We start from the raw sequence: 26,358 nt of genomic DNA, 5'->3' as shown, positions 1-26,358 counted from the left end.
GACCATAGGCTACTTTAGTTCTAAATATAAAATGCAATGTCAAGAAAATGTATTAGTGGGTTATGACAGCACAGCAAAAGTGTGGTTCAATGCCTTGTGTCATACACTGGTTTTAGATGTGAGCGGCATCTCAACAAATAATGCATAGATAAATGAGAAGTTGGGCCACATAAGGTGAACTTAGCCCTTATTGTTGTTCAGGGGAACTTCAAACTTTCAACACATATAGAAAATTAAGCAATTCTACTTGGCAGTGAGCTTTTATGACAGTGTTATTCAGTAATAAAGTGCCTTGGTTGTTGTAATTCATACCAGTCCACAGGTAGAATATCCTGCACCATGTAGCATTGTCCTAATAATACACTTGTTATGTGTTAACTTTTTGGCAGTATCATATTTAGACCAAGAATCATTATCAGGAAATAACTAATATGTTATTGTGCTTTAAATATAACCCCTAGTTGCTGCTGGTCAACTTCCTCACAAAATGAAGGTAAAATGACTGTGGTAAAGTGCTTAAGCAAGGAACTTAAAGGGTGTGAGGTTGAATTGCACTAGTATGTTTCTCTAAATGCTGTTTTTGCATATTACTGTGGCCTCTGGGAGACGAGCGTCATCTCAGAATGGTAATTGGTCAGGACAGAAAAGAGGATAATTTTGATGCAGGGTCTAGTCAGGTCACATTCTTCTGAAATGACAACGAAGTTCTCTGTGGGTTGCCTCACGACTGTCAGCCAGGACTGGGCAGAACCAGCTTGATCTCTTTGTCTGAGTGTCTGAATGTGGAACGTTGCATTTCTTGTCCCTGTTTGCAGACGAAAGACTGCCTTCACACTTAACTCGTGGGTTCTCAGATCTGAAAAGTCAAAGTAGATGAACAAAGAAGCAGTGTGCCGTTATCAAACTGTGGCTGTGACAAGCTGAAGGTGTATTATAGGAAAGAACAGACAGTAGAAATGCATCATCGTACAGCAGAGCTCTGAATGAAGCATAATCGTGACATTGTCAATGTTAGACAGTGAGATTTTGTTCCTTTACAGCCCTTTTGATCTAAATGTGTAAACTGGAGAGAAGTGGCACAGTTTTCACGTTGAATACTGGTCATGTGAGTGTGTGTCTTTCAAGTGCTGTGTTCGCTGTGGTATACATGAATGTGCACTATTTCGAACATGTGAACATTTTTGTTTAGGTTGCCCTCATGGATGAATATATAGATGTTATCAGCTGAACAGCCAGACTTTAAAAGCAAAACTGTACTTTAGCAGAGCAAGACTTTGTCAGGGAGTTGAAGTTTTATTTGAAGCTTGTCGAATTAAGACTGTATTGCCACGTTAAGTTTAAAGACACACTTTATAGACTTTATAGTTGTACCGGGGCAGCCAAATGCACACATAAAAAGAGATCTTGTGCCATCATAATTTCAGGTTACACTTGAGAGTTGTGAACAGCAAGGCAGGCTCGTAGCCTTGATGTTGTTGTCGTTTGCACCATTAGAGGGCAGTGCAACATTGTTGTGATATTCAGCTTACCTGACAGCGACCTCAAACTGTTTACTGACATCAAGTGGTGGAGTAACAGTCAGATACATGCATACCCACACCAATCAGCCCTGACTGTAGTAGGGTTGTGACAGTGCGCTGACCAGCCCCCTCCCCCCCCCTTCGACCCCAGCTGACTGCAAAATGGACTCTTAACTTCTGGGCCCCAGCCCACTGGTTTTCCTGTTTTCTGCTGCTTAAAAGCAGAACAAGTCAGCAGCGGGTGGGACCCAGAATGGCATAGGAACGCTGCACATTGTTCCCAGAGCTTCCTCTTCCACATTCCTGGGCTGATTGGGATCTGGGCCTCCTGTGCAGGAGTATTGTTCTAACTCAACAGCACCACAGACCTGGCCCCAGCGAACCACAGCTGCCTCCATACACCATTGTGGTGTTCAGCCCGGGTGATGGCTATCTTTGCCTCATCAGTCATATCTCTCTCTCTTTCTCTCTTTCTCTCTCTCTCTCTCTCTCTCTCCACCCCCCCCTTCTGACTCGTTTAGCAATTCTTCCCAGGATCTGCTGCCTCAGCCTCTCTGCATCTTTGCGTAGGCCTCAGTCTTGCACTATCCCGACAAATGTCCCTCCGTGCAACTCGAAGCAAATTTTCTCCTTTTTCCTCTGGTGTATTAAAGTAAGCCTGCCATCCATAGTCCAAGTCAGCCTAAAATGTTGATTCCCATGTATTAGCTACTTTTTCTGTGGATTATGAAGGTTTATGAAGAATTTAACAAGTGTAATTTTGGAGAAGGAGAAAAGACAAATGCACTCCATTCATCAAAAGTTTGACATCTTTGGACAAAATGGAGTGTTTTCAAAGTCCAAAAGTGTTAGTGCCCAGCTTTAACAAGCTTCCTGGTGGTTTGCCATAAATTCTTGCTGAGGGTTTTCTCTTTTGCCCAGCATTTTGGGGCTCGTCAGTAGATTTCAACAATTAGTTTGTGCTGCTGTTTGTGCTCCCTCCCAGCTGGCCTCTAGAGGGCAGAGTTTTCCCAAAGCTGCTGCACTGCATTTATTGCGTTGCTTATATCCACTTTGTGCTTACTCTGCAGGCAAGGTTCGGTGCAGGATAAATGTAATATAAAAGCATTGTTGAAATTAGTTTTTTTTTTCCAGAAATAACAGAGAAAAAGAGGAGAGACAGACATAGCTTGTATACTGAAACAGTTACATCATCTAACTGAAATGTTCACACGCTGCAGTAGAGGGTGTACACACTTCCTTTAATGTTTATGCCATTAAGAGATGGTTACTTGGGCATGAGGACATGCACTTGAAACAAACTGAGCAGGGCACTTTGATATATTATTAGATTGTGCTTTAAGTAGATTGTTAAATATGCAAAGTTGATATAATGTTATCAACTCTTCAGGGCTTTTCACAACAATTATTGCATAAACTGGTATGGCCATAGATATCCTTTTTGGGAAAACGCATCACATTCAAATGTTTGCACTAGAGTACTTGTGGTTGTGTTGACTGGTAGCATTATACGCTGACCATGTGGAGCAAAAAGACTCCAAAACCAACCAATAGAAACACAGCCATGAAACAATTTGCATCCCATTTTTTCCATCTGACAAATGTAAGTCTGTTCATAATTTCACTCACGTCTGGTTTAAGCCATCACCCCCTGTGGAAAAGTATTACTTATAAACTTGCTAGACGCTCAACTTTCTTGACCAGCCTCTTGTTTACTTTGGCTCGCTGCTGTTTTGCACAACACACACAGCACACACCCACCGTGTCCTGTGCTAAACAAACAGCTAGTGTATGTCAGTGGGTTGATGAGACTCCCCAAGACTCAACCATAGAGGCTAAGTGTGGGCACAGAACTAAAAATAATGATATGAAAGAGGGTTGAAAGCTGCAAAGCTAAGTTTTACTTCCTCTTGTGCTCTGTTGCACCAGGCCTTTTACATTATACTTAGTCATTTAATTCACTAATAATATCAAAATGCTTAATGGAGTCTTATTTAGAACAAGATAAAATGAGTATTGTGCTGTTTTGTAATGCCCAATTGCTTTATTGTGCTGCATAGCTAATTGTGAATCAGCAGCAAAGGATTATCTTGAAAGTGTTTTAACAGTTGCTGCACATTGGTGCTACAGTCATCTTTATTTTTTGTGGAGTGGTACAGCTTTGTATTGCTATTGCTATGTTGGTGCTAAGGTGGCCAATTCATTTTTGTACTCTATCCCAGAGAACAGCAAATTGATGATTTCTTTAGGCAGTGAGCTTTTATAAGAGTCAGCACAGTATAGTCCCATTCACTCCTCAGCTAGGGATATTTGGAAGGGTTTGAGCGCTGCTGCAGGTACAAGCCGTGCAGCTAAGCAGAGCACAGCAGTCTGTCACTACCCCATTTCACAGACACCATCACTTTTCTCATTTTGCTTCTCTTCATAATAGCTCAGCACAGTCGAGCAGAAGTGAAAGCAAGGGGAGGGGTTCTGTTGTCATTTGAGTAAGTTTGCAAGAAGGCAAACAAGCATTTGTTTGTGTGTATAAATACAAGTTACACCATTCCGACAATGATAAGGGCTATCGGTAAATGCAGGCGGGCAAGTATAGCCAGCTCTATGGAGCTTTCCTACTTCTTACAGTGTCTGTCAATCTCCTTCCTCCCCTCTTGCTCTCTTTTGCTGGTGAGCAACGCAGGACAGCAGGGTGTGGCTTGTGTCGTCTCTGTTGTGATTGGCTGGTGGCCCAGGTTTGTGTTATCTCCTGTGGAACATGTTCTAGTCCCACCCCAGATAGTGCCTGGCACTCAAACATAGCCCTGCCCACTCGCACTTACATCACGACCCATGAAAAGTGCCATGTCTGTTTGCTTTCACTGTTCACTGTGAGCAGACAGGTAATGCTGCCGCATAAGAAGTTTCTCAATCTGTCACTTTGGCGAGCTGCAGTATACGGCTTCTCCTCTACAAGTTAGTCCAGACTAACAACTTAAGAAAGCCTGACAGGTAGTGTCTCTTCTGGTCTGTAAGGGCAGATCTCGGGGGCCCATATATACAGGCCTTGACAGTGAGTGAATGTGTAGCTGCTACATGTAGGTAGCAGGTGGAGACGGGGACTGTACTCCTGTCTGCTGGCAGATGGGGCAGATTGGTAGTTTGTATGGGAGAATGGCATGGCACAGGCTATTGGACTACGCACCAGAGTGAAAGACAGAAAAAGTCTTGTTGAACATGGAGTTTCTAAAGAGCCTGGTTCCGGCTGTCATCTCAGGGGAAGGGCCCATTGAACATGGGGTGGCCTTGCCCAAGGAGACAGGTCCGCGGCTCCTTCGCATGAAACGACTGGGCCTGCTAGCCATGGGACAGACCATTGAGGAGGACCCGGTAGGTCCGATGATAAAGGTAGACCCTGCGATCAGCTCTTCCAGGCCTGCCCGGAGTAATCGAACCCGCCTCAAAGGTACAACTGATTCAACTGCAAACTGATGCAGTAGTTATCTGTATTCATCTTGTGCTCATCTCCGTTAATTAAGTAAGCTTACTTACTTTTTTTTAGCTTTGTTAACATTTATTCATACCCCTGTTATGCACACACCCTAACCTGCACATACAGTTCATACGTTGTACAAACTAGAGTACGGCAATCGGCTATGTTTTTTCATTGGGTGGTATGGGGGCCAGTGTACATGAGATCCAATATCAACTTCTGTAAGTGAGAGGAAAAAGGAGGTGTAATCAGCATACATAGCGGCCCTGGCCTGATGATGGTAAGGGCACAGTAAAATGACCAGCTGAGAGTTAGTTTACCTATTCATTCAACGTTGACTTGATGTAAACCACAGTAGACTTTTTTTTTTTTCACAATTCACAAATACATTTTGCCCTCAAAATGATTGAAACTACAAAATGTTTTTAAAACATCATGGGCATCAGCAATAGACCATTATCTCCTCAATTTTCAATAGCTGATATGATCGTTAGTCGTCACAACACTAATACACACTAATCTATATTTTTTGCTTTAACTATTCACTATCAGTGACTGCCTGTTGTATGAAAGGTATTGCTTGCAGTGATTAATCTACAAAGAAAGGCAAAGTTAGCAAACATCTAGCAAACAAAGGACTCAGAAATTAAGATGACATTAGATTTTGGATCTAGGGCCGAAAAGCCAAAAAACTCCAAATGAATGCTAATATTACGCTGTGCTTGCTGGATGTGTACTGCATGCTGTAAGCAGTAAACAACTTTATATGGTGATAATGTCATGGATGTGTGTTCACCAGGGCTGCGTGTTGTCTGTCTACCCCAAGGGGCCAAAAAAAGAAGAAAAATTAATCTTCAGCATTAAGGAAAATGTCTGCTGTTGTTTTGTTTTTTTTTCAGAGATGTTGTGCATTGACTCGTGATGTACATTAAAGAGTGTTGTGATGCAGCCAGTGTTATTTTGCTGGGAGTGTCTTTTGTATCCATACACGACATACATGCCCTGTACCATAGGAAGACCACTGTCATGACTACAGTGGGCATTTATGCCCTATGTAATAGATGCCATCTTACATCATGCTGGCTGATTCAAGTGTACTTGTCGGTATTGGGTAGCGATGTTTCAATATAAAGCATCATGGAAAGTTGTGTTGCAGGTTATGTTTTCATAATGCTGAGCTTTTCTGCTTGATAAGTATGTATAAGTAAAATAAATTAGATCACATTCAGTATCTGCAGATAATCTGTATTGGAGGTCTAGTACTGGACCTGCCTACTGAAGAGTTTGAAGCAAAAGTTTGGGAGTTGAGGGTTGAGGCTCTAAGGTATGAGTTGTTAATCTGCTGAAGGAGGTTTACCGTTGTGTCTATGGATACAGTAGTTAAAGGTTTAGTAAATATGTGTACACATAGGGATTATGTATGGGTGCAGGCCAGCCAGTTTGCATCAGCAGTGGGATGATGCCTTGTCGTCAGCCTCTCACCATGGCTTTTTTGCAGTGCTACCTGTCAGAGCATGCTTGCTCTCTGTTTACTCATGGCTAAAGCATGACTGGGCTCTCCGTTCTGCTCTACTCACTTAGCCTGTATCCTATTCTAAGAATAGGACAAGACAAGGCAGCTAAAGTAAGCTAACTTACTAACAATGCTTGGCTGGGTTTTATTGTCCACACTTTGAGTTGGAGCCTTAGTGAGCTGTGAAGACAAAATAAAGTTTGTTTTTAGCTTGACCCAGACAACTGTTGTGCTTTGGTTCAGCCCAGGCTGTTGGTGTCATGTTGACTCATGAAAAGACAGCTAGATGACTTTACTGCCATCTGGATTGGCAAATTCTTTTCAAATCTTTCTTTCTTTCCAACTAGGAAACATCTGTCCTCTTACAAAGATCTCCTTTTTTCATCATGCTGGTGGTGGCAAGGGTCACAATGGTGAGTTATGTAATAAAAGAAGTGATGCGATTACTACGGTAGCCAAGGTAAGGAAATGTATAGAGATGGTAGTCTGGTGTGTTCCTATCTCAGGATAATTTACCCTGTGTTTAAATCAGAGCTGAGTGCCGCTCCCTTGTTGCAGAACTGGCATAGCCTGAGTTGGCTTTTAAGGTGTTGCTACTCTTTCTGTCATTTGTCTTTCTCTGCACACAGTGACATCACCCAGTTGCTCGAAGTATAGCTGTGTTTTTGGGAAGGGTTTGATTGGAACGGTATTTGGTTAATGGGTGCAGCAGGTTTCCTGTTTGTGATTTGGGAGTGTTTGGAGCATGTGACTGAACATGAGTGAGTTGTACTGTAATGAAAGATGTGCATGTGATTTCTGTCTGAACAGTTCGTAGGGCGTGTATGCAGGCAGCCCGGACAAACTTAATCATCAAGTTTCTTAAATAGTTATTAGCCAACTGTAGTGAAACAAACCTCATAATGGCACAGCTCAGTGCAGACTCGGCACTTAGTGGGAATGTGGTGTCATAGCTGGGAAGACGAATGTTGTGAATCATTGTTAGTGCATTTTCTCCAACCAGCTCTCCAAGTAAATGCTCCTACAGAGTGAACAGCTTGAAGACAGGTCATTTGAAGAAGTGCTATGAGTAATGAGCTCACCTTTTTGTACCTGTGTTAAAATGAGTTTTAATTTAGATTTGCTCTGCGTTCTGCTCCGTCACTCCATAGAGACGATATGCTTCTGACCTAAGAGTGACTCCTTGCTGAAATGGGTTGCCTCTCTTGATTTGCTAAGCAAATCTGACAAATTAGTTTCAAAGGAGAAAGGTTCTGTCTGTGGGCTTCAATGTGTCTATGGTTCGTGCAAGGAGTTATTTATAATTTGTTGATGTTTTTCATTATTCAGAGTCATATGGCTGCAGAGCATCACACCATGGAAGTTGGCCAGGAAAATATCTGGCCCAATCAATATGTGTGTAAAAAAATTTGAAACCTTGGTCTAAATGTGTGGATTTGTGTCTTAATAAGAGAAAAAGCTGGTTTCTGAGTCAAGGGAGCGTGTGGAAGCGAGGAGCTGTGCAGGTTGCAGAGGCGTGCTGCATACCCAGACTTCGGTGATGGATCTAAATGGCGTGTCCTCTGCAGCCCAGGCACCACCGGGGAGGTCAGGGATTGAATTACAGCTCCTATCGATTATTGTTCCCACCACTGCCCTTCAGAGAGGCCAGGACAGGAAATGCATCCTCCACCCTGTGGGCTCCTGGGAGGAACAGCTCCCCTATACTGTCTGCAGTCAGGACGGTTAGCTGTCAATCACTGCTCCCACTTTGTGAATGGAGCCACTGTAACTTGCCTTGGTTGTGCATTTAGTTGAGATTATTTAATCAGTGAGCTCTTCTTTCCAGGAAGTCAGTTGTGCTGTTGTTCATTTTAAGTCCTCAACGTGCGTACATTAGCTCTGTTGCACAGTAGCTCTCAGCTCTAATGCTCCCAGAGAGACGATATTGTCAGTTATTGTTCTGCATTCCTTACACAATTGAGCTGGTTTACAGTAAACAGTGCATGCAGAGGTCTCTGCATGTTTGTAAGTACTGATTTGCTGATAAAGATGATGGTATGAGTCCAATTCTGTTTTCAAACATAACGTGTACACCTTAGGCTTCTGCCAAATACTTCTGAGTTCCTCCAAGACTTCTCCGAAAAGCTTGTTTCAAGTCTGCAGCGAATAAGAATGATCATATTTCTCCAAATGCTGAACAATTCCTTTTAATTCAAGAGCAACTTTTAATGAAGCCCATTTAGCTTTAAAAAATGGAAACTTTTGTTGATCACCAAAACACAGACGGATTGAAAAGTGTCATGATTTACAGACTGTAACTGTTTCCAAAACGTCCAAGATGACCAAATGAAATAAAGTGATCTGTAATTGTAGCAAATAAGAAATGGGACAAAGAATTTGTGCTTGTTTATTGCAAGGCAGAGTTTCACAGTGGAAGCTTGCATTGGGGTAGCACCAGCCAGGGCTTGACAAAGCATCTGCTTGTGTTGTTTGTTTGCAATGAGCTCTGCCTCATTTTGCATAACTTGTGTAGTGGAGGACATGTGACAGAGGGAGAGACTGAGGGCGAGAGAGAAACGAAGACTAAACTAAAAGAAGACAAAGAGCATTTGTCTTTTGCAGCCTTCCCAGTGCTGTTTCCCTCAGAATATTTTGTTAACAAACTTAATCCTGTGCTTGACTACAAATTAGTTGATGTCATGCGGATCTGTTTTTAAGTCTCTGTGAGAGCAGAAAAAACTGCCATCAACACAAGATTAAAATATCAGATGAATCAGGTGTGTGTCTGTCTCGCTCTCTCTCACTGGCACAAACACAGTGGGCTGTTTTCCCACTAATGCAGTGTGTAGTGAGTTTGTGTATCATTCTGTGTGTTACTATCCCTGGTAGCTTTTGGACAAAGCAATGATGTAATGCCTATGACTCCACTGGGTGTGAACGGTTAGTTTAGTAAAGAGATTAGCTGCGATCACTATCACGCTATGATCTGAGATTAAAAAACTGGTAACATAAGTACCAGTAACACATTGTCAGGTACCCATCTCCCATAGTTTGCTCTGGTGAAATATACAAACATATCTTTTGGAGTACAGTTAACTTTGTTTTGAAGGTGGGGATATATGGGACATGGCATGTAGAGATGATTGTGTTTTGTATTATTTTGGGGCAGAGATCTGAACAGGAGTAGGACTACTAGTTGTGGTGGGTGTGCGCACCCCCTATGTTCAATTTATCCTCCCTTTTCTTTTTTTTTTCTTTCTCTCCTCCATCCTCCCATTCTTTCCTCTTTCCTCCTACTGCAGTCAGGGATGACGCATCAGTATTGCTGTGGAGCTTACAGGAAGTGTCGTTTTGATAGGCCAGCGGAGAGGCAGCACAGTAGCAGCTCTGACATGCGTATGCATTGCTGAACCACAGCCAGGGAACACTCGCAGCATTTTGATGACATCACCCACACTCTGCTCCCGCCTCCCTCTGTTTTGCTGTTGAAACAAGCTCGCTCTCACTCAGAGAGAAGAGAGCAGGCATCAGTGAAAGAACAAGAGCTAGCTCGGAAGAGGAGGGGCTGCTTGTGAGCGAATGGAGAGGGAGAGAGCTTTGGGGGGAGGCGGAGGGTGGCTGACAGTGCTAGTGGGCTAGAACTGGCACACACTCATACACATACAGGAAGAGAAGAGGAGAGGGAATATTGCCGTGCATTGTTAAGACTTCTATCGTGTACTGTTCTGCTGCTGTTTCTCTCCTATCAGGAGCAAAAGTTCTCACGCTGTTTTGTCCTTCGCCTTTCTGGATTTTTCTGTGCCGGAATGGGGACTCTGTGGATTGGCAAGTGGGCAGCAGGCACTGGGGTGGAATACTTCTCTAACTAGCCAGACCATGCTCTCTCTCCTCTTCTTTCTGCGCAGTTTCACTCCTCAGTGACTGAGGTGGCAGAGGGAACAAACTGGTAGCACTTCTTCGGTCTCTTTCCTCAGCAGCTGCTCACCCTGTCGTTCAGGATGATGCCTTTAACTTGCACCTGTGGAGGGTAGTATTCAGCTCCAGTCAAGGGAGAGGAGCTTACAATGACAGAAGTGTGAAGTTGCGTGTTTTTCACAGCATATGAGGGGTGTATATATTTCCGAAAGAGTGGAATGTTTGGCTCTTGTGAAATGAAAGTGACAGGATCCCTGTGAATTTGTGCCTTCTGGTGAAGCCTAACTTTTGAGAGCCGTCATGCTGAGCCTGCAGGATTCGGTCTTCTTTGAGATCAGCATCAAATCTCTGCTCAAGTCTTGGAGTAGCAGCTGTGAGTACCTCGCCAAGCTTGCACACATGTTTACATACCACACTTGGCCACCAGACTTATCTGCCACACACAGCCAGCAGACCCCGTGCAGCATTCTGCATGCTTGCATGCACTCCAATCCATGCTTCTGAGATTTCCTCCTGTATGAGAAAAATGGTTATTATTGGAGTTGTCAGGATGACTGATGATGTTTATTCCAGGTTTAGCCAGGCTTGTTTGATGTGTATGCAGATTGCACCAATAAACCTCCTTCAGCAGAGTCTACCCTCTTCATAGTGCTACAGGCTCCTGTTTCTTAAGATAATGTTTCTATTGATGAGCATCTGCTCATACAGAACAGAGGAGGACTTGAAGGAGTCTCTCTCATACTTTGAAGGTGCTGTCTGCTCCCAGCTTTCCCTTACTCTTTCCATCTGTGCAAACTTTTTAAAGATTATAACATTCAAATCTCTCTCTCTTTAGTCTCCCATAGCAGCACTCAACCCAATCTTCAACCCTCTCCATCCCTGTTTTCCTCCTACTTTTATAACGCTCCTCTCCCTTCCCTCTGGGGCAGCTAATGTTTCCCTACTATTGATCTGTCTTCTGGTTCCCTCCTATTATTAGCTTCCCATACAGCCCATATTACATCAGGAATAAAAAAGGCGCTGCCTCCTCAGTCTCATTGAAATGTAGTGATGGACAAAAGTGGATGCTAAACAGCAGTTTAAAATGCTGCTGTTGCTGATTCGACGTTCCAGTTTAACCTGCAATAGTAATTACGCGTAGACACAACCCTGTTTTTTGTTCAACTTGAAATAACACACTTTTCCCTGACACATTTTCGATGTGGTTTTGAGAAATAACGGCTGACATTTGATATGGGTTTCACCAACTGTGCTCCATAGTGAGGCTATGCTTGTCTTTGCATTTTGATCATGCATTGCGGCTTTAATGGTGCCTCGTGTTATTGAGGTGCGTCCTATTTGACAAACCTGGCTCTCCACACAACTGCTTGAGCACACAGTCAACAGCAGAACCTCAGCCACACGAACTCTGACCAAACATTCCTCTTCTCTGAAAAGAAATATGCAGTTTGCCTTTTTCAAGGGATCACCTGAGTTGTCCCACTTGGATTAGAATTAAAAAAGGAAATTTATATTTGCAGATTGCTTCCTGTCATTGTGATGACAGGACCAGATAGGAACGGACAAATTCTTCTGTTAGGGTATATATCATTTTACTTCAGCAGCATCAATATACTGTATATCATAATTGATATAAACAGCCCTGCTAAGAGTACTTGCAGCATCATCACAATGGCCTAGTACATCCACAGATACTACAGTGACATCATCAAACTGAGAGACAGGCAAAGCGAAAGGTTGTCAAAGTAGAGTCAGACAGACCACAGGTTTAAGAAGTTTGCTTTATGGATGTTCATGAAAGCGTCATGTGAGCCTTCCCTCTTTTCTCTTGCACTCAGTCTCATACACACTCATGCTGATAGTGGTTGGTTTGTTCTTGATATGGTAGTTTTGAAGTTTATTTTAGATATGTGCAGCATGCAAGGTAAAACGTGTCCCCGTGTTTGGATTTTAATCTGAGAACAATCATCAGACCAAAGCTTATCAGATATTTTGGTCATGGACCATGTATTACTTATATACACGCTATAATTTTTAAGAAAAATTAGTTCTTGGAGAACTGGCATGATGTCCTCAGCTCAGCGTTGTTTTTTATTATTGAAAAATGACTTGGTCCCAGCCGTAATTGTATTTAGGATACAAAGAACATACAAAGACTAGTTTGCCTAGTTATGAGGTGAACTGATTCTTTACTTCTGATTTCTTAGGAAGAAATTATTACACTTGTGTGAAATATATTAAGCTTCAGTGTCAATGGACAGAGGCAGTACATAGGCCACACACTTAAGGAGTGAACAAACTATTTGGACCGTCATCAATAGAGAGAGAGAGAGAGAGAGAGAGAAATTTCAAGGCCTTCAGTACAACAAGAAGTTGTTGCTGTAATTTCAGCTAATGGCAGCACATCGCACAGGAGTATGACGAATCTTTGGGGCCTCCATTTTAGTTTGCTGTCTTCACACAAGCCGTCTCTATCTTTTGGGAAAGGCTTGAACCAACTTAGGGCTGAACCAGAAAGCTGAATGTCTAGCAGGGGACCGTGGTCAAGGGTGTTGAATGCAGCACTGAGGTCTAGTAGATGAAATGATGACCATGTCAAGATTTTGGGCCACTGATGAGTCATCATCATTTTGTGCCATCGACAGGTTACAATGTTGCATAACAGTAATTAACACAAATACCGAGTGTGAGGCATCGCATTCTCAGATGTTCCGAAAAAAGTAGTGTGCCTACCACAGACACAGTAAAGAGAGTAGAGTAGCTCAGTGGATGGGACTGTCACCACGCATCAGAAAGCTCTCTGGTCTGGAGCTTTTCACTGTGGACTTTGCGTGTCCTTCTTGTCTCTGTATCAGTTCGCTCCAGGTGCTCTGGTTGTCCTCGCACAGTCCAAAGATATGCAGGTTATGCAAATAAGAGCATCTTAATTGCCTTTGGTGTGAATGTGAGTTTAACACAGGACAAATATAGACCAATATGTTCAGATTCGTGTGCCAGGGTTTTAACCTGCTCCTTGCCCAGTGTGTGCTGGGATAGACTCTAACCTCCCTTATCATGAACAGATTGTGTACTTTAAAAATGTGAATTTTTGCAGGTACAGTGATTTAATTATGCAATCTTGTATTTCTGAACTCGGCACCTGTTATTTCCCCTAAAAGCTTGGAGGAACAGTTGGCATCATAGTACATATGCTAAGAAGTCTCTGTTCTTTAAAGGACCTAAATTTAAAAGTAATATAAAAATGATACCTAGAGTATCTTTGAAAATGGTCTCTATTACATTTGTTAATTCACCACCTCCACACCTAATTTCAGACTAACTGGGCTTGTTACCATTGAACATAGTTTTAGACTGTGTATTACATGTATTTCTAAACATTGTTTTAAATCAGTACAGAGCATCACAAAACATTCTGTCAGCTTAGCAGTATAACATCCACCTGTTGAGTAAAGGGCTTTCTTTCATTTGTCCCTCCATCTAATTGCTGCTCCCCTCGCCCCCCTCTCCCCTGTCCTGTGTTGGTTGCCAGTTTTTCATTGGGCCTCTCAAACAAAGAGGGCTTAATTTCAGAAACCCTCCCTAAACTGTCCCACTGCTGCTTCCATCCATGTACCCCACATTCAACAAAAACATGTTGAATGTTTCACTTTGGTGTTTACTTTTTCCAGCAGTATAGAGATGTTGATGTTGAGCTGGAGCTACTTTTATTGGTAAATCAATGTTTGATTCATGCATATCAGTGTCTCAATCTGTCCATGCTGATGTCAGCTTCTGGTAGCATATTAGTTTTGACCTGTATCTTTTGAGATCCTTTTTTTATTTGGAAGAAGTCTAGGCGAAGGGTAAACTAGTAGTAACTCGTCAGAGACTGAGCATGTTGGGACACAATAGCAGAACTGGCACTGCCACACCACATAAACATTGGCAGTGATTCCTTTGTGTCTCTAAAAAAAATGGCCGCAGTCACGGCCCTGCATTCCACCAGTGTGTTTGTGCTGTTGTTTCTGGTTGTCCTGACTAGGGAAGTGAGCAGGCGTTTGGGAGGGCTTCATTTTAACTGTGACAAGGTGGAGTCGCTGCTCTGATAGTTGTGCAATCTTGCAGGGTGCTCTGTTTCTTAAGCACAGCCGGGAACTCTGGCAGAGTGTGGCGTATAGGCCTCTCATAACAAAACAAAAATGTACTTATACAGCACTTTAGCAGCAGTGTGACTGTAATTTCTGTCAGAACTGTAGTTGCAGTACTGCCCATCTTTTGGTTCGAGATCCGAATCCTTTAGATACAAAGGCAAACACACAGCACAGAAATTGTATTTTGGCAGATGACTTAGATGGACAAAGAGGAAGAGCAACTGAATTGTTGGTAAATCAAAAATCTTTTTGGTACAACCTTGAGAATCTCTACAACTATGGCATGTTTAAGTACTCATCCTTTTTTCATTTTTCATTTTGTAAATACAACCATGTCTGAGGACTTTCCTTGAAACCAGAAACTAGATTTTTTGGTACATGTTTGCATCTTTGAACATTTGCATTTATATTTGAAAAGCATGACTTTAGGGTCATAAGTCGTCAGAGTTTTCAGTCAGTACTGCTCCTGGCTTAAAACCTTACAGTTTTAAAAAAAAATAATTTCTAAAGATTTGTGCAGTGGGGACAGCTTGCAAGGGAAACACAGTTTTGCATGCCTCAAATGACTGGCATGTCTTAGGGAGAAAGAGAGGGCGAGGGAGAGGCAATGCAAAGACTTGTCCCAGGAAAGGATGCCTTGCATTTCTTTTCCTCATTTTGTCATTAACTGGAAAAGTACAGTATTGGGGTATTCATTTGTGTGAACCAGTCAACAATCCAGCAGGCCCAGGGTGGGAGAGGAAAGACGGGTGGAGGGGGGGTAGAGCACACAGCAATGATTGGATATTAGAAGCTGGCTATGTGACATCATTGGCGGTGTTGGTGAAGCACAGCTAACAAAGAGGGAAATGCTTGAAAGGCTCTCTGTGCTGCTCGACAAAATGACCACAACACAGCTAACACTTTCTACTACGCTGCCCCTGCCGCCTCCACACTTTCATATGCTTTATAAATAGCTTGACTATTAAGTTATGATTAATGTAATCATAACAATTGAATTGTAATACGCTTTAGAATTCCATTTAATTTTTAAATTAATTTTAGGGTCGTAGTGCAGTGGTGGAGGAATGGTCACTTTTGCTGAGATTTTGGAACAAATGGTGGTCTAAGGCATATTTAAGATATGATCTTGGGTTTTTAAAGAAAGATATTACATTCTTTTTGTATTTTGATAACTATTTCGACAAATACATTTTCTGCAAGTAAGAGTAATAGAAATGGTGGTTAGTTTGCTCTTCCATTCGGGTTAACTATTTAAATGGCAGGCTTGTCCTATGGAAAATGTACATTGATCATTATATTTTGCCATTTTAGGAATATTTTATTCATAAACAGCTTAACTGAAGAAATAACCACTAGACTGGATGTGCAAATGGGCTCCAACAATCAGTTTGATTCATAGTTATTTATTCACAATAACAAATTTTTCAGTAACAGGAACTTCAGTAACTTCATTTAATATTTTTATAGCGTACTGTTTTTTCCAAACAGTTTGCAGCTCTAGTTGAGTGAAAATGTTCTGCAAGACTTCTGTTTAATGAATCCGTGTACTGAACACATTGCTTGATAAGTGAAATGTTTCAGTTACCAGAGTTGGTTTGGAAAATCTGAGTTGTCTGAACACCAGACAATCGGTATCCTTTCAAGTGAGCCAGTCGATAGAGGCTTAATTTCTTGATCACTCTACATATGAAGTAACAGCATGATCATATTTTGCACATTTTTGTAAAAAAAAACTTTGTGTGAGGTAGAAATGCCTTTCTTTAGCTGAAAAACGTATTTTTCCCTGCACTCCTACTCCTCAGTGGTATTCAGTCTATAAAGAATGCGTGAGCGTTTCTGTGACAACCAGGAAGAAACAGAACAAGGCTTTTCCTGGGAGGGAATGAGGTAAAGGGTCAATTTACTATTGGTTGTCCATTTGGCTGGACTGGAACCATTGTGGACTAGACTGGAAGTTGTGTCCCAGCTGTAGCATAAATCTCCACAGCACTATTGAATGTTATGTAGCCTTGTGCCTTTGAATGCATAGCAGCTTGGAAGTCTGAGCATGTACCAAGACAAGCATGTCATGATGATAATACAATTTTCATGCATTTCATTTCAGTTAATGGTAAATAAGAACTCACTCAGAGTTGGTCCTGAAATGCTTTTTAAAGTAATTTATTGTTAATGTGTGTGCTTACCTGACTTTCCTTCAATTGAAAACCCCAGAACACTACACCCTTATGTGATTGTTGAACATCTGTTTGCAAAACTTTGGGCTCTGGTTTCTCATCCATCTCCCTAAACACCCAAACGTAGACCCTTTTGGATTTGCTTACACTATTTGAATAGGGTGACCAAATGATCTGTGCCACATGCAAATGTGCAGAAAGCTCTGTGTACTCTTAGTGACTCTAGATGAATGTGTTTCAGGAAGCCAGTCTAAATACTGCTTGATCGAGCACTGTGGACACTCAGTTTTACAGAGTACCTCTCATTTGCTTAACCCTGTGATTTACTTATTTTAGGTGTAGAACTTGATTACCAATCATTCCTGCAATATTTTGGATTATACGGCAGTTCAGGATGTGGGAAATTGTCTCTTTATGATGGTATTGTAAAAAAAACCATAGTGGCGGGCAATTCTGGGATTTATCACAACGCCGTCCACAGCTGACGCTTCACCTAGGATTCATATAATCCACTGTAACCACAGTGGCTAATTTACATTTCCACCAAGAGTTTTCTGTGCTAAAAGAAATATAAAAAAAGATGCATGATCCAGATACACAATAAACTCATCACTGGCTGGCTGTATTACACCTTGGTTGACTTTGTTTGCACAAGTCGAGTCAAGGGCATCATTTTGTGTTTTATATTGTATGCATCCAAACCAGCTGAGCATTCAGTGGTTGCTGCAGTATCCCTTAATTGTTGAAAGTAACAACATGCATACTTTTTCAATATTGTACATTAGCTTTTGGGCCAGCTTTTTCTATACTATCAGTCAATATTTAGGTCTCTGCTGCACCTTATTACCTAGTTACCTGTGAGTGGTAAAATTTAGCGTGGTTTTTACACTACATTTTTTCATTTTAAGCAGATGAGACATTTTATTTATTAGTTAGCCTTGGATGTGCTGATATGCGCATTTTGTTACCTTAGGACAGAGCCAGGCTAAGTGTTTCCCCCCGTTTCTAGTCTTCATGCTAAACTAAGCTAAGCTGCTAGCTTTATATCTACCACTCCTTTGAGGTATTTTCCTTCCTGTGGAAGTCTGCATTCTTTTCTACCAAATCAGATGCAAGAAAAACAGTACAGTTCCACAATGACCACATTGTTGTCTTTCAGACCAACACTGTTGAAAGGACTGGATGTAATGTTTATTTAGTCTAGATTTAGACATAAACACAAACATTAAGATTTTAAAAAAAAACATTTAGATAATTAATGGCATTGCTCTATTAAGAGTCATGATTACCTTTATGTTTGGGTTTTTTGGCGATTTGAGCCAATTATGGGCAATATGAGTCTAGAAAATCAGTTTATAATTAGATGCTTGAGTCAAATGGAAGTTAGTAATGTTTGCTGTGGTCAGCACTGGAATATCTCGCTCTCTTGCTCTCTCACCATTTTAGTCAATTTGCCTCTTTAGGAAATGTCTGTGCTCGTGTTTTGATTAGAACTAGAGCATGACAGTGCATACTTTACAAGAGTGTTGGTCTTAGTTTGACCCTGCTGCCTTAACTCCCACTGTATTATTTCCTAACCTCTACCCTTTACCCTCTGCCCTCTCTGCAGCTTCTGCACCAGTCAGCAGCAGCGTGAGTAGACGCCGTGCCCCCTCCTCGGTGACTCCCCTCTCGTGGGAGAAACAAAACATTGCCGCCATGTCGAGCATCACCATCGACCCCGAGCTTAAGCCGGGGGAGTTTGTCATCAAGAGTCTATTTGCTGAGTTTGCTGTGCTGGCGGAGAAGAAGATCGAGATGGTGATGGCTGAACCGCTGGTGAGTCCATGGGCTGAAATCTGGTTTTAAGAAACACAGGAAATGAAATTCAGTACACAGCATGTGATGTGGCTCACACTGCTGAGATAACCTCTTCTCTGTTGCAACTAACTGCCATGCCTTCAGCTGCTTCAGGAACAGCTGAAAGACGTGTGAGGAAACCGGCAGGAGAGCTACATGAATGATTGTTTATCATTAACAAACAGGATTAACTGGCCTTTGACTGGCCTGTTCCTCCATTCATTCCTTTTGTTCAGTTCGGTTCCTTCCTTTTACATTGGGGGGGGCCTTGCAGGATAATAACATGAGGCTGATGGATGTCTTACCGCACTCGTTTATCGCCTAATTCATTTTATCAATGGCAGTAAAACTTCAGTGTTCTCCCTCTCTCGTTTACTCATCATCAGGCCTGCTGCTTGACTGACAGCAATCTGCTGTTCTGCAGATATCTACAGTATCTCTGTCGGGTTAATAAGACACTCATTCTTAATCTCTTTCTCTCACCCCTCTAACAGGAGAAACCCCTGTCCAGATCCCTCCAGAGAGGGGAGGATGCACAATTCGACCAGGTCAGTATAGCCATAGTAATAACCAGGAGGTAAAAACTGTGTGACACGTGCGTGTATGACTGTGACATTACTCAGGACCACCAGCAGTCCTCTCCTACTTCTGTTATGTGTGCGCAGCATTTGAATCCCCAGCTCCACCCACTCAGTGGCCCGTCTGTCCCTCATCTGTAGCTGGTGCAGAACTCTATACAATGGGCCTGCCTGCTGCAGAATGCTTTGTTCAGCACAACACAAAGCCAACGAGGATATGGTGCTATAGATCCATCTGTCCCCATTGTGAGTGAGGGAGAGAAAATGGGTATAGAGAGCGCAAAAGTGAGAGTGTAGAATCGCTGTGTCATCCTCAGCAGTAAATCAGCATTGGGTGCTGGAGTGTATCTGCCTGGTGCCATAAGGGCAGAGGGAGCAGTTGCATAACTCTCCTGCCTAGCATCCATCATCCACCTCCCTCATCACGCTGCACCGACCCTTAAATACACACACGCAAACACACACACACACACACACACACACACACACACACACACACACACACACACACACACACACACACACACACACACTTGAATAGCTCATGCATACTGACCACCTCATCTCATGTTTTATGTATTGTCTAAAAACATTCACTGTAATCTTGAGTTGCTGAAGTGCTGATTTCTTGTTTTCTGTATTTACTCATTAGCAATAGGATTTATTGATTTCTCACTACAATACAGCTGTTACTGTACAACAACATACAAATCATTACAGATCATCTCAAACAGTGGATTTATCAAGTATGTAAATGCAGTGCGAGGTTTAAAAGGCAAAATCTGATATCATCACTGATGCAATGAAAGTGCAGATGAGGTGTGTGGAAGACGGCTTATTATTTCTGTGGTCTTACGTCCGTGCCGTGGAGCTGTTCAGTAGTGCAGCAGGACTGTGATGTGCTCAAAATGTCATCCAACACCACATCACATCACCAGTTGCAATCAATAGCTACAGTATGTCACCCTCTAATCGAGAAAACCTCTGACCTGTACTCGCCTTATACTACTCTGTTACTGAATATCCACTTTTAATCATTACTTGTGGGACAGCATTTTCTAAATTATGCAATAATTTTCTTAGCATATTTGACAAGTATAAGCATCCAAAAATGCAAAATATGTGTGGTCACATTTACTAATGCTCGTCTGTTGTTGTTTTTCAGTTAATAAGCTCTATGAGCTCAATAGCAGAACACTGTTTGCCCTCCCTACTGCGCACACTGTTTGACTGGTACCGGCGGCAGAGTGGCACTGAAGACGAGTCTTATGAGTACAGGCCTCGCTCTAGTACTAAGTCCAAAGGGTGAGAGGCTCGTTTTCTTCTCCTTAATGAACAAATCTTTTATAAGCAATTATTATTATTAATTCATCATTATTCATTGTTTAAAGTTTTACTCAAAACCTCCTTGTTTACAAAGTTTTTCTCTCCCGCTTTGTAGAGATGAGCAGCACCGGGATAAAGATTACCTTCTGGAACGGAGGGACTTAGCCATAGATTTCATTTTTTGTTTAGTTTCGGTGGAAGTTCTAAAACAGGTGAGCTATTTACACTCTGCACTTGTATGCTATCTTACAGTGCTTATAGTAAATCTTTGCCAGTTGGGTTGCTTGGGACATGGGACAATGTGTGTTGTATCATTAGCAATTTGACTAAGAAAAGACACAGAAAAAGATTGTTTAAAAGGCTTCTGATTCACTTTTATCTGTGGTACAGAAATGAATTGCAGTGTTGTTACTGAGGTCTTTCCCCACGGGGGGGGACCCAGTAAATAAACACAATGGCAACAGACCAACTCTCAACTGAGTGTGTTTCTAAAGTGGACTATCCAAATCTAAGCAGAACTCTGAACTAAAATCCCTGGAGACCAGAGCTGAGTTGTCCTTGGCTTTGCTCCTGTAGGGAGGCTAATGAATGGTAGCAAGGAGAAAGAATGTAGACCATCAATGCCTCTAATAAGACCAATGATTTCATGTTTACATCACAGATTCCTCTTCATCCAGTGCCAGATGTTTTAGTACACGAAGTTCTGAACCTGGCATTCAAGCACTTTAAACACAAAGAGGGGTAAGTAAGCATTAACGCACAGACAAACCACTGGCACATGATGAATAACACATGAATAAAAAGTGCTGATGAACATACACTCTACTGGGACGCTTTCAATTGTAGGTTTGGCTCTGCAGTCCGGAGTCAGCCATTTATTTATTTATGTCTGTCTGTTTGAGTCGACTGGCTCGGCAGTCATTGTGTCACGTATCATTAAAGACGCTCAAACAAAGCACAATCAGCTCTCCTTGAGCAACTCGAGTGAGTAAGCAGACTTGCCTCTGTTGTTCTGTGCACTACCATGACATATCTTTCAATTAACAGGTACTGTGGCCCCAACACTGGCAATGTTCACATCATCGCAGACCTGTATGCTGAGGTCATTGGTGTCCTTACACAGTCAAAGTAAGCCAGCTTAATTCTGCCGTTTAGCTAAATCCTGGCCAAATTGCTTAGAACTTGTCACCTCTTAACCTCTCTTCTGGGACTGTTTTTTTTTTTTGTAAATGTGTCTATCTTTGTGTGTGCACGCTCAGGTTTCAGGCAGTGAGGAAGAAGTTCATCACAGAACTGAAGGAGCTCAGGCAAAAAGAGCAGAGTCCCTACGTAGTCCAGAGCATCATCAGTCTCATCATGGGCATGAAGTTCTTCCGGGTTAAAATGTATCCTGTGGAGGACTTTGAGGCTTCTTTTCAGTTCATGCAGGTAAATTATAGTTGTGTATTTATGCCTAATTTGACTGAGTGTACCTACAGTAAGTGTGGCTGATATGTGTGTTTGCTAAATTGCACCAGACATTTTGTTTTACTGCTGGCCCTTTGTTCAAACTCAGCAGCTCTGTGTAGCCATGGCTCATAAAGCCAGATGAGTAACGATCAAAGGTGAGGTTTGCCAAGAAGTGAGTGTATGTGTGTTTCAGACTTTATTAAGAGCTGTGAATAGAGCCGTGACTTTGTCATTAATCTCTATACAGTTGCAGTCCTCTCTTAATATTACTGTGATTTGCTAATGTGTTAGTTGAAATACTGTGGTTTATGTCCACTGCTCCCTTTCCATACATATCATGGCTTCTACCTATATGATCTTTTAGAGCCGGATATTTACATTTTGTATTGATTTTTAAGAAACAAAATCCATTATGTTTGTCTCCTATTCAAGTCAACAGTAATATTAAAACAATGTTTCCTAGCCTCAGTGGCTCAGATTACGGGCAAAAAATAAGAATAACAGGATGCTGCATTGTTCTTTTTCGTCATGTGAGCAGCAGGTTTTGGTTCACGTAGTGTCATGAGACTGTCCATCACAAGTTAGTCAATCTTTACTGTGTGCATTTTATTTTGGGTTCAGGCATTAGCTCGGACAGATGTTTGGATGATTCATCATAGGTTTCATCACAGTTTTCTTTTCTGCATTATTACAAAGATACTGCTGGGATTGAGATACTAATAGGAGTCCATAACATACACCTGGGTTAGGATTGGCACTGTTATTGTCTTAATACCAAAGGTTTATGTCAAACTGTACTCTAAACCTCACTGTATCTCCTGCCACTTTGTCTCTGTTTATGTATGTATCCTCTGTGAATTATTCATATATACGTGTGCCTTTGGTGTCTGTGCCTAGGAGTGTGCCCAGTATTTCCTGGAAGTCAAGGATAAGGACATAAAGCATGCTCTCGCAGGCCTTTTTGTGGAGATCCTCATTCCTGTCGCAGCTGTGAGTAACACGCAAAACAGAATCCACTGTTATACTCTAGGTTCACGAATTTCTGGATATAATTTTGTCAGTTTGACGTCCATGGTACTGACTCAATGGTTCATCCTCAGGCGGTGAAAAATGAAGTCAACGTGCCATGCCTGAAGAACTTTGTGGAGATGCTGTACCAGACAACATTTGACCTTAGTTCCAGAAAGAAGCACTCTTTGGTAACAATTCTACCATTTTTTTCTCTCTTCGTCCCCACCCCGTCACTATTCACTCTGCATCTTTACTACTTCCTTTTCCTATTGTGTTTCACTCTTCCTGTATTTTGTCATCATTTCTATTGGCCCCAACACACCCAGTTTGTCATAATTATGCAGAAAGTTTTGACTGTAACCCTTGAAAATAAGCACATCATCATTGTTAGTCCATTATGTTTACCAAGCAAATCCAAAATTGTGCTGAGCAGTTTTTTTTATATCTGTTTCTAATATATTGAGTTCTGTGTATGTGTTGTGTAACGCTTGTGTGCAATGCAACATTTTTCAGATGCTGAATTATAAAATGTGCATGCAAAAAAAACTATTTATCCCTTTGCTTTTTTGATGGTGACACTGTGTATCTCCCCAGGCTCTGTATCCCCTGGTGACATGCTTGCTGTGTGTGAGCCAGAAGCAGTTCTTCCTCAACAACTGGCACATCTTCCTCCAGAACTGCCTCTCTCACCTGAAGGTACTGCCAGCCGGAGCTTTTACACCCAGTCCATTTCAGAAAGTTTGCACTCTTGAGCTCTAAAGAGTAGCACAAAGACTGTATTCTTCAGATTGGAGTATTTTTAGGGCACCATACTTGGCTTGACAATGTCTAATTCAGCTTAAGACTAAGAGGTCTTATGACTTGTGTTATGAAATCAAAAACTAAATTTTTGGTGTTGTTGGTTGCAATAGAAAGTTAGCCATGAGCCCCCCCAAAGTCAAGCTCATAACTTCTCCCCTTTTCCTGAGATTACACCGTTAAGGCACCAACATCTATTACTGTTAAAAGGAAATGAAATATTATATTAGAGTACTATGAAACTCTGTTTTGAGGACATGCTGTAAAACATTGACCGAAGGTGTCTGGGTTATGAAGGGTGTGCTCTGTGGTTCTGTCTAAAGATCATAATGTACTTTCCCTTCCATTATCAACAACCAGATCTGGACAGGAATAGCACTTGATTGATAAAGTAATAATAATAGAGTCTTTGTTAAACATATAGTTCATGCTCAAAATAGACAAAATACGAATATGAAATAAAGGATTATGTCCCACCAATAATCATTAGTCTAACTACAACTGAGTTCACTGAGAATTGAATAAACCTGTGTGTAACATATTTAAACCCAACCTCCTAAATATCCATCTTAGCCAATGCACCTTGCATATTATATTTTATCTCAAGTGCTGTTTTCACTCAGGTCTGCTAATGACTCCTTGTAAACCAATTACAAACAGATCAAACCTACTTTCCATCTTTCCCTGACCATCATGGAGCCAATTCAACACAGAAGTTCATTGACCAAATAACTGACCGACTCAGTGACTGTCTTTTCCATTCTACATTGATTGCCCCTCGTGGAGCTTGTGTGATCTTGTGGTGGATAGACTTCTGTTTGTGTCTTTGTGATGGTGATTTCTGATGAATTTTTGAGTGGCCGTCTGTCTTCTCAGTGCTGCCATTCCAGCATTCTCTGTCACCATCGTGATTGTTTCAGATCTCCTTAATTTGAAAATCGTAATCAGTCAGTCTTCTGAGTGGTGATGCTGATTCTTCGATTGAGATAATTTTACGGGTTTGTGCAGTGGCGTGAGTGTAGTGACGATTTTATTGATTTTTAGGGCTTCCCATTGTTCAAGCAGTGATTTTAACCCTGTGGCTGCTCTTGTCATAAAGTCTTTTGGTTAAGAATATGGCTTCACAATATAGCAATCAGAATTGATAATCATATGTTTAGGGGTTTTAACAGTGAAGAACGTTAACAAATGTTTTACTCAGACTAATTGAAGTGTTAGGTTTGCCCTGCTGTGATGCATCAGCCCCCCTCCACAAATTGCAGCATTTGAATATGTACTGTGTACACAAGTGACACAGATTAATTTGTATGTTCGCAGATTGATGATTTGGTTTGATTTATTTGACTTTAAAATGAACCACAATTAGAATAGGAACAAACAGACTTTCTATCTATACTTTTATAAATATTGCTCTGACAAGAGAGAAAAATATTGTTCATAATTAGGTTTCCTGAAACATGGTCAATATTGGTGTTACAAACTAATAGAGATTAGAATTGATGCCATAATTGGGCAGCTCTACTTGACAGTATGAACCCCACAGGGTTAAAATACGACAATTAGCATTTTGAGTATGCTTGACATGGATTTAAATGGACATGCTGACTTGGGTGTCGCTGCTTGTAGCTGCTTGCCGCGGCTTTGTAGGTGAAACAATTCTGTTTTGTTCGCCAAAACCAATCTTCCTTTTCACGTCTTTAAACGTTCTTTACCTCATCCTTCTGTGTTCCCCTTGTATCCATCCCTCTATTTGTGTATTTTCTCTGTCCCATTGTCTGATTTCCAGACCACAGCACACCTTATTTTGCTTTGCTTTTGGCACTTTAAATTAAGATTTTATTCACTCTCTGTTGAAATATGTAATACCATATCAAATGCGAATGGACTGTTACTTTTTGTTACTAGCATGCCACCTGTAATTTCACAAATGAATTCACAAGGGGCATGTTAAACAGTTCATTGTGTTTGATTTCAGTAAAATTTCAAGTTATGTACTGTCACACTGACAAGAGATAAACATACTGTGAACTACTCTTGTCATACTTGTTTAGGTTATGTTTATGTTTTTGTTTTTGCCTATAACTTGCATGTGTCCCTCCCCAAACCCTGCATTCTTTGTCTCCTGTCATTTGATCTTTTTCTCACATCGACTCGCTCCAGATGCCGTCTAACAACAGCATCCGAAAGCAGATTGAGACGCTGCAGGTGAGTTATCTGGCGTCAGTGACCTGCCTGGTGTTCTCATTCCTCTTAACGGCCCAGGTCCTGACCAGGAAGTACGGGTAGTACAGTTCTGCCTGCGTTAGTAATGGAGTAGTGAGTTGTTCTCTAGTAGTGATTGTGGCATTGAAGGGTTCCCCGTCAAAGTAGAGAAGAGGAACATGTGACGTTCTTGTGAGTTGTTGCCTTACGCTTTGCTGTTGAGCTGGTTCGTGGCCGTGGTGAGGGTGCTTGTCTGACATCTAGTTACATAATTAGATTTTTACTGTAGATACATGTTTGATAGGGATGCACAATATAGTAGTCAACATAATGGTATGTAAGGGATAATGTACAGCAAGTCCTGCGTCAACCTGTCGGGGTTCATTTTGCAATAGTGCCCGCCGCTTGCTGTACATTATTGCACTTATCACACGGCTTTGTACCAAAGA

The 26,358-nt window shown here is 41.6% G+C and overlaps 1 protein-coding gene across 7 annotated transcripts in view; it reads left to right on the top strand.

Annotated features, from left to right (window-relative positions):
- Positions 1-4,404: 4,404 nt before the first annotated feature.
- fryl (furry homolog, like) overlaps positions 4,405-26,358 on the top strand; it is a 54,346-nt gene continuing 32,392 nt past the window's right edge. For 3 of the 7 annotated variants that reach the window (XM_070832593.1, XM_070832591.1, XM_070832588.1), the window contains exons 1-12: positions 4,405-4,962; positions 6,850-6,915; positions 18,316-18,524; positions 19,040-19,093; positions 20,289-20,428; positions 20,565-20,661; positions 21,111-21,190; positions 21,497-21,577; positions 21,709-21,877; positions 22,796-22,888; positions 22,999-23,097; positions 23,504-23,605. In XM_070832593.1, the coding sequence (XP_070688694.1) occupies positions 4,734-4,962; positions 6,850-6,915; positions 18,316-18,524; positions 19,040-19,093; positions 20,289-20,428; positions 20,565-20,661; positions 21,111-21,190; positions 21,497-21,577; positions 21,709-21,877; positions 22,796-22,888; positions 22,999-23,097; positions 23,504-23,605 (1,419 nt within the window). In that variant the 5' untranslated portion in view covers positions 4,405-4,733. Of the gene's footprint in view, positions 4,963-6,849; positions 6,916-18,315; positions 18,525-19,039; positions 19,094-20,288; positions 20,429-20,564; positions 20,662-21,110; positions 21,191-21,496; positions 21,578-21,708; positions 21,878-22,795; positions 22,889-22,998; positions 23,098-23,503; positions 23,606-25,867; positions 25,913-26,358 lie in introns of all 7 variants that reach the window. The other 4 variants (XM_070832587.1, XM_070832586.1, XM_070832592.1 and 1 more) reach the window with 2 other exon arrangements.

This window comes from Pempheris klunzingeri, chromosome 6 (genome assembly GCF_042242105.1).
Source record: "Pempheris klunzingeri isolate RE-2024b chromosome 6, fPemKlu1.hap1, whole genome shotgun sequence".
Classification (NCBI taxonomy): domain Eukaryota; kingdom Metazoa; phylum Chordata; class Actinopteri; order Acropomatiformes; family Pempheridae; genus Pempheris; species Pempheris klunzingeri.
Note: the sequence above shows the minus strand (reverse complement) of the source record. Positions and strands in the feature narration are given on the sequence as shown.